This window comes from Ylistrum balloti, unplaced genomic scaffold, assembly GCF_031769215.1.
Source record: "Ylistrum balloti isolate Yb309-2 unplaced genomic scaffold, AGI_CSIRO_Ybal_v1 Utg369754, whole genome shotgun sequence".
Lineage (NCBI taxonomy): Eukaryota > Metazoa > Mollusca > Bivalvia > Pectinida > Pectinidae > Ylistrum > Ylistrum balloti.
This window is the reverse complement of record NW_026781956.1, coordinates 528,035-543,474: the sequence shown is the minus strand read 5'-3', so window position 1 is coordinate 543,474 and position 15,440 is coordinate 528,035. Positions and strand designations below refer to the sequence as shown.

General features: G+C 35.7%; 1 protein-coding gene across 1 annotated transcript; it reads right to left on the bottom strand.

The window, feature by feature from the left end:
• Positions 1–321: 321 nt before the first annotated feature.
• On the bottom strand, positions 322–14,181 carry LOC132543407 (probable tubulin polyglutamylase ttll-15). Its single transcript, XM_060206909.1, has 15 exons — positions 14,152–14,181; positions 13,609–13,833; positions 13,035–13,190; positions 11,530–11,649; positions 11,030–11,105; positions 9,011–9,080; positions 8,625–8,708; positions 8,204–8,288; positions 5,062–5,140; positions 3,711–3,819; positions 2,724–2,790; positions 2,224–2,319; positions 936–1,067; positions 693–806; positions 322–453 (listed from the first exon to the last, which is right to left on the bottom strand). Exons 1-15 carry the CDS (start codon positions 14,179–14,181, stop codon positions 322–324), a joined length of 1,575 nt encoding a protein of 524 aa, XP_060062892.1.
• Positions 14,182–15,440: the final 1,259 nt, after the last annotated feature.

Sequence of the window (15,440 nt, the reverse complement as noted above, 5' to 3'; positions counted from 1 at the left end):
TGTAATACACTCATCTAACATCAATGTAGAAATTTTAATACAATTTACAGCAGAAAAATACAGAATACCCAGACTACCTGGCACTTACAAACCAAAAACAATGACCACGTAATGTTGTATAAAACTTAATGGACAATAATCTGGAATGTTCAACAACTGTAGGTCAAATTAAAGGAAATGTGGACGGAAAAAGTTACCCATTTTTAGGGTCAATGTCACCAGGGACCCCAACTGTTTATTTGCATTAGAGGTCAGTATTTACCAATGACCCTGACTGTGACACTAATTGGTTTTCTGGATTAGTAATAACAAAATTTCTGTTCAGTAACACCAGCCTGGGTCTAGTCGACACTTGCCCACAAACCAGCTGTACATTATTTTGTTGCGAGAGTTGAGGGAATGGTATTCCTGAGATGCTGTGGCTGGACTCCATTTAAGTGCCTCTTCTTGTTTCTGGGAAACAGCAAATTAATCACATTAATTCTTTGCTTTTAACAAACCATAACGACCTTCAGAAGGATTTTGTCTAAGGAATTCTGGGGTGAAAAATGTACAGTTCAATATTTATGATACCATGCTACTATGTACATTATACCACAGACAAATTATGGTTCGACAATGCTACACAACTATATTGGGATTTACCACAGACAAACTACAGTGGGACTGAGCCACACAATTGGACATCTTACCACAGGCTGTGGGAGGATCCTACGGCAACTGCCCCTGCCCATATGCTCCATGAATGCATGTTTGAAGGAATCTTTCAGTTCCCTACTGAGGCACTGATGGCAGATGGAACACTTCTGCAACAAAACAATTATCAACAATCTTAAGTAAGTCTTTCAGTTCCTTAATGAAGCACTGACAGCTGATGGAACACTTCTGAAACAAAACAATCATCAGCATGTCAAAAAACAATGGTTTATACTGACCTCTGAATGACAGTCTGTCTGACATTTTCTGTCTGAGCACCACATGGGGAACACTGTCACATCCTTGTCTGATGCTCGCATATCCTTTTCATCTAAGTCACTGCACGATAAAAAACTCAGTGTTAACAAAATCTTAAAACACAAATACAAGAGATCCCTGAGAGATCTTGGTGCCCACCATTGAATAATCTGTATTGTTCCTATACAAGACTGATCTTTTCTCTACTTTTCCCTTCTTTCCCCTTTTCATTTTAATCATTTGATAGCAAGGGAATCATACATGTATTATGAATTTTTAGAAAGACCTAACAAGTATATTTAGAGAAATTATGATAACAAACTTCAACTGTCAAAATCCAAGATGGTTTGTGGGTCAGCCTTTTTATTCTCTTTAGCAGACACAAAATTAAATGGGTACAACTAGTTAACAGAGGGAACATACACCTCAAGTTTGAGAATATTTTCTAGTTCTTCTCAAGATACAAAAATAACGAATATCATCTGTCAACTTTGAGTGTTTACCAGTGATTTGTATACATGTATTGTGATTTTCATGTGTTTAACTGTAACATGTATGTGACTATTTATCTGTGACTTGTAGTGTGAGTGTTTACCAGTGACTATATATACAAGTATTTTTCTGAGACTTGTATTCTATGTTTACCTGTGACCTGTATACTATGTTTACCTTTGACCTGTATACTATGTTTACCTGTGACCTGTATACTATGTTTACCTTTGACCTGTATACTATGTTTACCTTTGACCTGTATACTATGTTTACCTTTGACCTGTATACTATGTTTACCTTTGACCTGTATACTATGTTTACCTTTAACCTGTATACTATGTTTACCTTTAACCTGTATACTATGTTTACCTTTGACCTGTATACTATGTTTACCTTTAACCTGTATACTATGTTTACCTGTGACCTGTATACTATGTTTACCTGTGACCTGTATACTATGTTTACCTTTGACCTGTATACTATGTTTACCTTTGACCTGTATACTATGTTTATCTATGACTTGTACACTATGTTTACCTTTGACCTGTATACTATGTTTACCTTTGACCTGTATACTATGTTTACCTGTGACTTGTATACTATGTTTACCTTTGACCTGTATACTATGTTTACCTGTGACCTGTATACTATGTTTACCTGTGACTTGTATACTATGTTTACCTTTGACCTGTATACTATGTTTACCTGTGACTTGTATACTATGTTTACCTGTGACTTGTATACTGTGTTTACCTTTAACCTGTATACTATGTTTACCACACCCACTAGAGACAGCATATTGTACACCACATGCTCATAAATCCTCTTGTTCCTCAAGAAATGGCCTGATGATAGGTTGGGGGACATGTTGACCTGAAACATTATGAGACTATAAAATTAGTGCTTATATTAATGAAGTATAAGAAATTAAAACTAGCTGATGACATTAGTATTAGAGCTGTATAGATACAAAAGAAAAATAACAATATCTGGTTATCCAATGAAATGTAACATTACATTTGAGTGTCACTGATTATCCAATGAAATGTAACATTACATTTGAGTGTCACTGATTATCCAATGAAATGTAACATTACATTTGAGTGTCACTGATTATCCAATGAAATGTAACATTACATTTGAGTGTCACTGATTATCTAATTAAATGTTATGTTACATCTGAGTTTTAATGATTATCAATGAAATGTTATGTCACTTTTGAGTGTCATTAATTAGCTAATGGATCTTTGTATAATGTAAGAGTGTAATTTACTTACCTCCATCAAATAGACATTTAACTGATCATCCAGTACGAAGTCAAACCGCACCATCTCAAAAAAATTTCTAAAAGGAAAGTTTAAGATATCAGTGTAAGCAGCATTGAACAATATGTTTATTCACGAGCTCGCTTGTGTATAACAGGTTTTTTTTTTTTGAGGGGGTTGGAGGGTGGAGGGGGAGTGGGGCCATTTATATTAAAAAAATACTTTTTATTAGGATGATTCCTAGATAGCCAGTTTGGTCACATAGTCGACACACTATTGATTAGAAAACAATATCATTTGTACAAGCTGTGTTCATGCAAACATTTACAGAATGATTAATGTATCACACTGGACTCTGATGGAATCTGTCAAGATAGTCAGAGATGACAATGAAAGAATGGATGTGGAAGTTCCCAGAATCGATGTCGATGCCTCACCACAAAGTGGTTGGGGAGGTCAGACTTATCCTTGTGTTTGGTCACCTGACTGATGTAGAGGTAACTACCAACTGTACTGGTAGAAAGTGAAGGAGGAAATCAGATTTCCCTCGTATGTAGTCACCAATCTGATGTGGACATAACTACCTACTGTATCAGTAAATTGTGAAGGAAGAAGTGATTAGAACTCTCACTGTATGTGGTCAACAATCTGATGTGGACATAACTACCTACTGTACCAGTAGATTGTGAAGGAAGAAGTGATTAGAACTCTCACTGTATGTGGTCAACAATCTGATGTGGACATAACTACCTACTGTACCAATAGATTGTGAAGGAAGAAGTGATTAGAACTCTCACTGTATGTGGTCAACAATCTGATGTGGACATAACTACCTACTGTACCAGTAGATTGTGAAGGAAGAAGTGATTAGAACTCTCACTGTATGTGGTCAATAATCTGATGTGGACATAACTACCTACTGTACCAGTAGATTGTGAAGGAAGAAGTGATTATACCTCCCATTGTGTGTGGTTACCTGACTGATGTAGACATACATACCTTTTGTTCATGAAATGACCCGATGAGGAAATTAAACGTTTTTCTTTATGTAGGTACACCTGTCTGATGGAATCTTTTACGTCCTCCCAAAGCTTCAGATGGTTACGTCCTGCAGGTATGGAAAAAAGTGTAATTGTTGTCATATAACAAGAGGCCTATAAGGCCTATATCACTCGCCTGGCTTTGGCCAAATTGCTTCATTAAAGCTAAAGGAAAAGGAAATCTAAATATCCAAGACACAAATTTTGGGCCCTGACCGTCCTCCAATCACAACCAAGGGGGCTGAGATCCATCCTTTAAACAACATGGATTTCCCTTCTCCGAACAATGCTTCAGACCAAACGGGCGAAATCCAATCATTCCCACAGGAGAGGAGGGGATGTTAAATAATTTCCTCTATCTTCCCTATTTGGCCTCATCCCTCCAGCTCCAGGAGGTCAAGACCCACTGTTTATACAAAATTGATTCCCCTTCTCCCAACAATACCTAAAAACAAATTCTGACAAAGTAAAAAAATCCCCACAGGAGAGGCAGGATTTTAAAGAATTTGCTATATTTCCCCTTTTGAACCCTCTCAGGCCCCCAGGGCTGAGACCCATCATTTATACAAAATTTGTGCCTCTTCCCTCATTGATGCTTCCGACCAAATTTGTTAAAAATCTGCATAGTTGTTCATGACTAGTAAGGATTTGTAGAAAAACTTGACCGCCTCAGGCCAGGTGAGCTATTATATCAAAATATCAATATACCGTATATGACCTGATAAGGGTGCAGGGCGCGGGAAATTGAAGGCAAGAGCACCCTTAATAAGACTTAAAATTCCAAAGTTTTATGAATTAAATAAAGATCCATCTAGTCAATCTCAAGAAATAGCAATAACAAACTTCCTTAGTCCAAATCCAAGATGGATGCTTGTCTGTCATTTTGCTTTTCTGATCTGGTCCAAATTGAAAAGGCACACCAGGGATCAACGGAACTACATATGAAATTTGAGAAAGATAAATCTTGTACTTCTCCAGAAATAGCAATAAAATAATTGTTTAAGGACAGATGTCTGACCACAGATGTCTGACCACAGATGTCGGTTGATTTGAATAGTCCATCATCTGATGATAGTGAAGAAGGTGCACTATATATATCAGCATCATGCTTAAACAAATATTGAAACTAGTACTTAGTAAGTAGCCTCTGATTCCTATTCATTTGCATATAATTTCAAAATGGAATTTAGGTGAACTTTCTTATGGACTCTAAAATTCACTCATTACTTCTCCAAAAATAGCAATAATATATAGGTATGTAGATATAAAGTCAATTTGACTTCTGCCAGAAATATGTTGGTTGATATTACCTGTTTGTTCCAGGTAAGTGTCCAGTGTCTCCTTACATGTATACATGCCATCATCATATATAGTCTTTAGTGACGGCATCTGTTCCAACAGAAATATTGAAATGGCCAACACATATTACAAGTAATTATACATCTAAGTAAACTGTAAAATACACCATGTCATTACAATTTACAGCATGCAAGCACCACAGATATATTGTCAGCATGTTTAAATAATAATGTGTTGTAGAAAACAGCATACAAAGTTGGCTAATTCACCATTTTTCTTCAAAGTCACTTATGCTTTGATAACATTTAAAAATTTTATGCTGGTATCAGAAAAGCTGAATTGCAAACTGAATGTGTGTAGTCCATAAATGACAAGTTTGCTATTGTTTTTTTAAAACAAATAATCAGCTTGCGTGACATGACACCACTGACAGTTAATCTGTATCACTTTCAGTCATTCATAATACATTCATTTATGAGCCTTTCATTGTCCATATAAAATGTACAGTAATGAAATATGAGACATCAGGTCAGTGGATAATATGAGTAGCGAGTGATGGTTTATCTATATCATGTCAGTGGTGATATAATGGTACACATGTGTTGACAGAGGATGGAGGGGTGTTGACAGTTTACGCTATACCTGACAGGTAATTTTTTTACATCATTAGTTAGAAAAACTTAACTACAGTTCGATTATAAAACTTAACAGCGACTACAGTTTGATTATAAGTAGTAAACATTTATAATAGTTGGAGAAGGTCAACTCAATTAGCATTATGTCCCTGGTGTTTGTTTGTTGGTATGATGGTCAATAAATTTTCATTTAAAACATCATTTTCAGGAACAAAGCCAACAACCTCACAATAAATAAGATTGAAATTCATCCATCAGACATAAGTTAGATACAAACTTTATAAGCCGAGAATTGTTTTGCTGATATAATTTTGAATTCAGCCAAAAGTTAAGAAAATAGCAAAAAAAAATCTTGATGTTATTATTTACATTCTGTATTCTTTGCTTTCTTTAATGTCCATTAATTTAGATGTTTAAATAATTCATGTTCTTGTAGTCCATAATTGTTTATATCATTGCATTAAAGGGATCTACACATCAGGTGTGTGTGTAAACTGTTCATTTAAACTTGTAACCTACCTTTCACAGATTTCAACTACACATTTATCCTTGTTCACTTGTTACCTACCTGCTGACACTACAACTACATTTCACCCGGTACACTTGTTACCTACCTCCCATACACTACAGCTACACATTGAACCCGGTACACCTGTTACCTACCTCCCATACACTACAGCTACACATTTCACCCTGTACAGTTGTTACCTACCTCCCATACACTACAGCTACACATTGAACCCGGTACACTTGTTACCTACCTCCCACACACTACAGCTACACATTTCACCCTGTACAGTTGTTACCTACCTCCCATACACTACAGCTAAACATTTCACCTGGTACACCCGTTACCTACCTCCACACACTACAGCTACACATTTCACCCGGTACACTTGTTACCTACCTCCCACACACTACAGCTACACATTTCACCCTGTACACTTGTTACCTACCTGCTGACACTACAGCTACACATTTCACCCTGTACACTTGTTACCTACCTCCCACACTACAGCTACACAATTTACCCTGTACACTTGTTACCTACCTCCACACACTACAGCTACACTTTTCACCCTGTACACTTGTTACCTACCTCCCATACACTACAGCTACACATTACACCCAGTATACTTGTTACCTACCTCCCACACACTACAGCTACACATTTCACCCTGTACACTTGTTACCTACCTCCCACACACTACAGCTACACATTTCACCCTATACACTTGTTACCTACCTCCCATACACTACAGCTACACATTGAACCCTGCTCACTTGTTACCTTTCCCACACAGTACAGCTACACTTTTAACCCTGTACACTTGTAACCTACCTCCACACACACTACAGCTACACATTTAACCCTGTACACTTGTTACCTACCTCAACACACTACAGCTACACATTTAACCCGGTACACCCGTTACCTACCTCCAACACACTACAGCTACACATTTAACCCGGTACACCCGTTACCTACCTCCAACACAATACAGCTACACATTTAACCCGGTACACCCGTTACCTACCTCAACACACTACAGCTACACATTTAACCCTGTACACTTGTTACCTACCTCAACACACTACAGCTACACATTTCACCCTGTATACTTGTTACCTACCTCCCATACACTACAGCTACACATTGAACCCTGTACACTTGTTACCTACCTCCCACACACTACAGCTACACATTTCACCCTGTATACTTGTTACCTACCTCCCATACACTACAGCTACACATTGAACCCTGTACACTTGTTACCTACCTCCACACACTACAGCTACACATTTCACCCTGTACACTTGTTACCTACCTCCCATACACTACAGCTACACATTACACCCGGTACACTTGTTACCTACCTCCCACACACTACAGCTACACATTTCACCCTGTACACTTGTTACCTACCTCCAACACACTACAGCTACACATTTAACCCTGTACATTTGTCACTTACCTCCCACACAATATAGCTACATACAGTATTTTCCAGGCTATAAACCAAAACCCAGGTATAAGCTGCATAGCTGTTTTTAGCGATGTTTTTCAATTTGATCCACATATAAGCCAGCTATAGTAAACTTCTGCTATGGCTCATCCTGTATATGATTGTAAATGACAGTTCTAAACAATCTGTTTCAGTTACAAACATGTTATTGACAGGTTCTCATAAAAAACTTGTTACCGACTTCTCATACTGGTATCCTTGTTTTAAATCTCTATTTTTTGTTCTTTCTGGAAGTGTGACATGTTACGGCATTCAAAGTTATCTGTGTGCAAGGTCACACAGGTCAATAGTGCATGTGATATACCTTGACAAAATGGCTGTTCCGAAATACATAACATTCCAGAACCAATGTCCAGATTACACTTTCTATTTTTTCCCAATCTACAGATTTTTTTTGTCCACATATGCATTGCACGTCGGACTGCCAAGGAAAAAAGTGTGTCTTATAACCTGGAAAATACAGAATTAACTCTCATACACTTGTTACCTACCTCCCAAACTGGGGTATAGTTGTCATCAACGACATACTTCTTTGTATTAGTAGGATCAAATGGATGGTAATCATTAGCACAGAACCTATAAAGACAAGGTGATATTAAGTACTCATAGGTTATCAAACAAAGACTTCAGTAGAGGAGACATCATGTACAACATAAAGTACAACAGAGGAGTGAGGTTATCTGTACTGATCAAACAGTCTATCAGCAGGCAAGAGCAGCAGGGTTTTAGACAACATGGAAATGTTAAGTTTTATAACGACAATGATCTGTTTTTCCAGGTATAGAATGAAAACAATCAGAGAGGAAATTTTACAGTTTAGCATATAAGGAAGAGATACTGATTGTGTTCTTTCATACACAAACACACTCTGTGTTCTGATATAATGATAACCACACTGATATTGGTCACTACCTGATCAGGACCTCTCCTTCCACTATGTAAACTCTGAGAGGGTTGATGGATGTCAGGACTGTGTACACACCTATGTCAAACTTTCTACAGAGAAAAGAAAACCATGTAGTGCATTCTTGATAATATCAGGTCTCTATTGTTCATATATGAATTTCAAATCTTGCAGAATAAATCAACAAATAATTAAAGCTTTCAGTGTCTGACCTGACTTTAGGTGATATGAATACAAATAACATGACGTAATGTTCAAATTATGCTGTATGATCAAATGCTGAGCCCCACTATCTGAGGATTTATCCAAGATGTAGTTGATATATCCATCACAAAGCTAGGGAGAAAGAGTAACATACAAATACAGCAGACAGACTATGGAGATACTGTCTTACCTTTTATCTATAAGGAAGGGCTTATCTATATATTCTTGAACAAATGATCCATCACTTGCTAAATCTAACTCTGCAATATGGAAAAGAGAGAATGAAACAAAATCATGGGCCAACACAAATTGAGAAAAATGGCAGGAGAGATATTTGACATGTAAACAGATCAAAAACACCCAGTTAACATCGGATTATAATTATGTACCCAGTAACCATCAGATCATAATTATATACCCAGTAACCATCAGATCATAGTTATATACCCAGTAACCATCAGATCATAATTATATACCCAGTAACCATCAGATCAGAGTTATATACCCAGTAACCATCAGATCAGAGTTATATACCCAGTAACCATCAGATCATAATTATATACCCAGTAACCATCAGATCATAATTATATACCCAGTAACCATCAGATCAGAGTTATATACCCAGTAACCATCAGATCAGAGTTATATACCCAGTAACCATCAGATCATAATTATATACCCAGTAACCATCAGATCATAATTATATACCCAGTAACCATCAGATCAGAGTTATATACCCAGTAACCATCAGATCATAATTATATACCCAGTAACCATCAGATCATAATTATATACCCAGTAACCATCAGATCAGAGTTATATACCCAGTAACCATCAGATCAGATATTATATACCCAGTAACCATCAGATCATACTTATATACCCAGTAACCATCAGATCATAATTATATACCCAGTAACCATCAGATCAGAGTTATATACCCAGTAACCATCAGATCATAATTATATACCCAGTAACCATCAGATCATAATTATATACCCAGTAACCATCAGATCATAATTATATACCCAGTAACCATCAGATCATAATTATATACCCAGTAACCATCAGATCAGAGTTATATACCCAGTAACCATCAGATCATAATTATATACCCAGTAACCATCAGATCATAGTTATATACCCAGTAACCATCAGATCATAATTATATACCCAGTAACCATCAGATCACAATTATATACCCAGTAACCATCAGATCAGAGTTATATACCCAGTAACCATCAGATCATAATTATATACCCAGTAACCATCAGATCATAATTATATACCCAGTAACCATCATATCATAATTATGTACCCAGTAACCATCAGATCATAATTATATACCCAGTAATATCAGATCATAATTATATACCCAGTAACCATCAGATCATAATTATATACCCAGTAACCATCAGATCATAATTATATACCCAGTAACCATCAGATCATAATTATATACCCAGTAACCATCAGATCATAATTATATACCCAGTAACCATCAGATCATAATTATATACCCAGTAACCATCAGATCATAATTATATACCCAGTAACCATCAGATCATAATTATATACCCAGTAACCATCAGATCATAATTATATACCCAGTAACCATCAGATCATAATTATATACCCAGTAACCATCAGATCATAATTATATACCCAGTAACCATCAGATCATAATTATATACCCAGTAACCATCAGATCAGAGTTATATACCCAGTAACCATCAGATCATAATTATATACCCAGTAACCATCAGATCATAATTATATACCCAGTAACCATCAGATCATAATCATATACCCAGTAACCATCAGATCAGAGTTATATACCCAGTAACCATCAGATCAGAGTTATATACCCAGTAACCATCAGATCATAATTATATACCCAGTAACCATCAGATCATAGTTATATACCCAGTAACCATCAAATAATACTTATGTACCCAGTAACCCTAATATCATGTGTACCCAGTAACCCTAATATCACTTGTACCTAGTAACCCTAATATCACTTGTACCCAGTAACCCTAATATCACTTGTACCCAGTAACCCTATCACTTGTACCCAGTAACACTAATATCATTTGTACCCAGTAACCCTAATATCACTTTTACCCAGTAACCCTAATATCACTTGTACCCAGTATCTATCTTATCACACTTTATCAAAAATAGGAATAGAAAACAAACACATTACCGTTGATTTTCTTTATTTTGATTCCACGATGACTGTTTCGTTTCTGTACCCACAGCTTCTCAGGGTGTTGCTTTGCCTAATGTCAAGACAAGATTTGATAATTAGATAGTACAGTTGAACATTAGCCACTTCTCCTCTGATACACAAATACATAACGGTACTGTCTAACAGCTATTTTAACAGGTTCCAAACTGAATAGTAATTATACCAACAGAGATCAAACTTGTGTACCAAGGTATCTATACAAAATTTCATGTATTTTATCCAAAATAAAATTTTTTGAAGATTTGGAGACATGAAACACTTATGTACTTACCGTAATTTACTGCAAATAAGCCCCCCCCCTCATGGTACTTTCAAGATTTTGGAGTTGTACTGGACATTTCCAGTAAACATTAGTAAAATAGACAACTTGCATATTTCAGAAAGGTGCCTTTTTTCGACATTGATTTGTTTTGAGGATGTATGATACATTCCTAAACGAATATATATGTACTTACATAATTCAGAAATGCTTCTTTCGCTGAAGGTATTTTGAAGGCTTTGGGGATGTAGGGGATGGAGGAGGTAGCCAGACTGACTTTATTCGTGATGTAGCCTGTTCCTGGGAAATGGTTCACCTGTAACATATCAGAAGCAGGGTTTTCCTAACATTTTGTTATATAAATATCCTATTTTTCTATGGCAATTATTTCCGATGTCTAAGAATAATCATGTAGTGATGTGTGATTTTTTTACAAGAGGCACAACATCCCTTGATGGACAGCACAGTTCAAGAAGCAGAGTACAATCCCAATGCCTACAGGTATTTTTCTCTCTGAAGTCAAATTCTGTCCAAAACCAAAACTAGTATGCCCATAAATAACGTGCAAGTGGCACACAAATTGTTGTTTAGGACATAATGTTTTGTGCGACGTATAAATAATGTTACAAATGCATTGGCCTATACTTTTATACGTTGGTGGTTTTGAAGGAAAATAGCAGCAATCACTCCTTGCAAGCAATGATGGCCTTTGACTATTGACACAGTGATATTTAAACTTGGTCAAAAATTGTTTGCATCAGCCCCTACACCTTCTGTGTATGTCTATACAAAAAGTAGATGGTTCTGGTCTGCACAAAAAAGTCAGTTTTTACTATTAACTACATAAATTTTGCAGATTTGATGACCAGTGACTAACATTTAATCTTTGACCCGGTAACATTGAAATTTGGGAACAAAACCCTTTAATCATTTCCTTTAACTTTCAAATTCATATGTGTATACAAAATGTTGACACTTTTCAAACAAATTCTAATTTTATTTTTGTTTCATTATTTTGGCTCTGCCCAGAAATGAACCCATTCCTGGAAGTGAAAAAAAAACATCAAGAGACCAAATATTTTCAATTTGGCTAGAACTACTCTTTGACATTACAACTCTATTAAGCACTTATTTATATCTCTTAGAACAGAATTACAAAATAATATGTTTATTCACTGTTTGGCCCCACCCTGTTAGTCTCAAGGGGCTTACAACCATGAATTTTGCAATTTTGTTGCCTCTTTATGTTTTCACGCTAATGACCATTTTTGGTTTGAATTTGCCAATTGTTTCTTGTGATAAGTTAATATCGACGGATACTGCACGAATACTGACAACAGGCTAAGGCAATAAGACACTACTTAAGTTAACATTGTTTTTATGATGTGATTTTAATGATAATGTCACAATGATAATTTATGTTTTACCTTGTTGAATGATAAAAATTATAATAAATTCATATCTAATATTACAGTTGGGGACTTTAGCCTTAGTGAAAATGTGCTTCAAAAAAAACCTTAAAACAAGATATCATTGTAAAGCCCAGTCACAACATTGTCTAATTACCTCGATAAGTAATACACATACTACACTACACTAAAACTTAGACACACTTCACTGAAGGAGCAACACTTCACTGAAGGAGATATGTTAACATATCATTAGTATGTTTTGGAAGATCACAGCTGATGGCTTAATTACCCTTTGGTGAGGTTTAAGATCTGCCAACTTCTTGGACAATGTTTCAAATGGATATTCATGTGACCAGAGGACATCCCACTTAGACTCACTGTCACCAACAGCATACCCAATTCTGTCAAATACGGCAAACACATGCTTCAAGTAGCCCGTCCCAAGCTGGTAACAGAAAGATTCAGATACTTCATTAGATGTTCACAACAAACAAGTGATTACAATAGTTTTATGCCATGCTTAGTTTTCACCTGCAAGTCACAGATTGTGACAAGTGTGCATATTAAGCTCTATCTAATTCCCTTAGAAATAGTTGATGACAATTTTCTCAAAGTTGTACATTGACCTTGACCCTATCATTCTGAAATACAACCTCATGAGAGGTATTCTCCTACATGACCTGAGTAAACAGTTTGATAAAAATCTGGTAAGAAATGAAGTTGCTGGAGTGATGTCACTAAACATGTTGATAATTAAATTTCCATGAAAACTGCTTTGTAATTCCTAGAGATCTCTGGGTTCACAGTAAAACATACAATAAAACAAAATGAAATGAATATTGGTTTATCAATGTCATAATTACATGTTTGCCATCCACCCAAACAACAGGTTGTTTGGATCCAAATGTTCCTGTTTTGGCCTCAGTAGCAGGCTGAATGTGTAACATATGGTCCTCCTTTATCTTGTGCAGCTCATAGATGTTCAAAATCGTAAGAATGATTCCAAACCCTAAAACTATACCGGTTGCTGTGATTAACTTTCCTGGTCTCCGTAACCTCTGCAACCGCGATGGATTGTACGATGGGTTCTGAATTAATGATAGACATAACCAAATTAATCTTGAATGAAAAATAGGAATGTCAATTGCAATAAAGAAATGACAATATCATCTGGTACAAAACAGGCACAAAAGGATATAACTATATCAAACCAAAAACATATCTAGTTGTCTGGTATCACAGTTGGATGAAAACAGATAAACAAGTTATACAAGTGTATCTTAAAAAGAAGTACTGAATTTATACCATTATACAACGTCCATTCAGAACTACATGTACTTAAAAGAAAATATGTGTAATGTATTAAATATTGACATTATTAGACAGTGTACATGTCGTGTACTTACATACGATGGATTCTTCTGAGAATAATCCATTTTTTGAGTGCTGCGTGTTTTTTCTTTCCTCTGATTAGACAAATTGTTTAAAGGCTGATGATAAGAGATGTAAAATCAAATCTGTAAAAAGAAATAAAATTTCTTTATTAATAATAATAAACTTTATTTATTTTACAACAATTGTGAAACAAGTTATGTCAACTTATACTAATTGTTGGCCCGGATGTAAGCACGCGAGGGGTCTTATTGTGGGAGGCAACCAGAGTACCCGGGGAAAACCCACCTGGTCGGGCAGGTGACCCCTTACCTTTTCACATCCATTCCGGGAATCGAACCCCGGTCGGCTAGGTGAAAGGCGAGTGCGTTACCACTGCGCCATCCGACCACCCATAGCTACATTTCTTTATTACTACAATAACAATTATTAAATCCAACAAGCATTACAAATATTTTACATTTTTATTTTAGTGACAAACTAAATGCTGACACAAGTCTCATTTCTGAATGGTGTAGATCTAACAAAATGTGTATCAATATTGAGAAAACAAAATCCATGTTGATTGGCACTTACCAACGTAAGAGCAGACAAAGTCGGCAATTAAATATTGTAATCAATGACACTGATGATTGAAAATGTAAAAACAGAAAAACTTCTCAGTGTCACTGTAGATGATTGTTTGTCTTGGAATACCCAAGTTAACAATATGTACAAAAAACTGTCTTTTTACATTTTTCAAATGAAACCTTTGAGAGTGTTCCTTAGCCAGTCTTCCTGTTTAACATACTTTAACTGTTTTGTAAATCCACACTTTAACTATTGTGTAAATATCTGGGGCAATACTTCACATAATAATATAGCCAAGCTAGAAAAACTCCAGAAAAGAGCCGCTAGGATTATCTTGAAGTGTGATTTCAATACTCCCTCCAGTGACATGTATAAGAAGCTGAACTGGTTACCTTTTACAAAGCGAGTGATGTACAACCAATCAGTTTTAATGTACAAGGTTTTATAAGCGTGTAAAGTTTGATCATAATCCCTCCCGAAATGAAGACGCTATTTGTTTAATGGAAATTTGAAAAAATAATATCAATCATCTCATGAAATTTTATGCTGTCATGTTATTAAAATAGAAAGAGGCAAAAAAAGATAAATCAAATAAATTCTTTCATAAAATTCAAAAATTTTTAATCTAGATATTAATGGTTCAAGATATTTGAAATTTTGTATTAACTGTGAACTATATATATTTAGAAATAACATTTTTAGTCAACTTTTCAGTGAGTGATATATTTGTTTG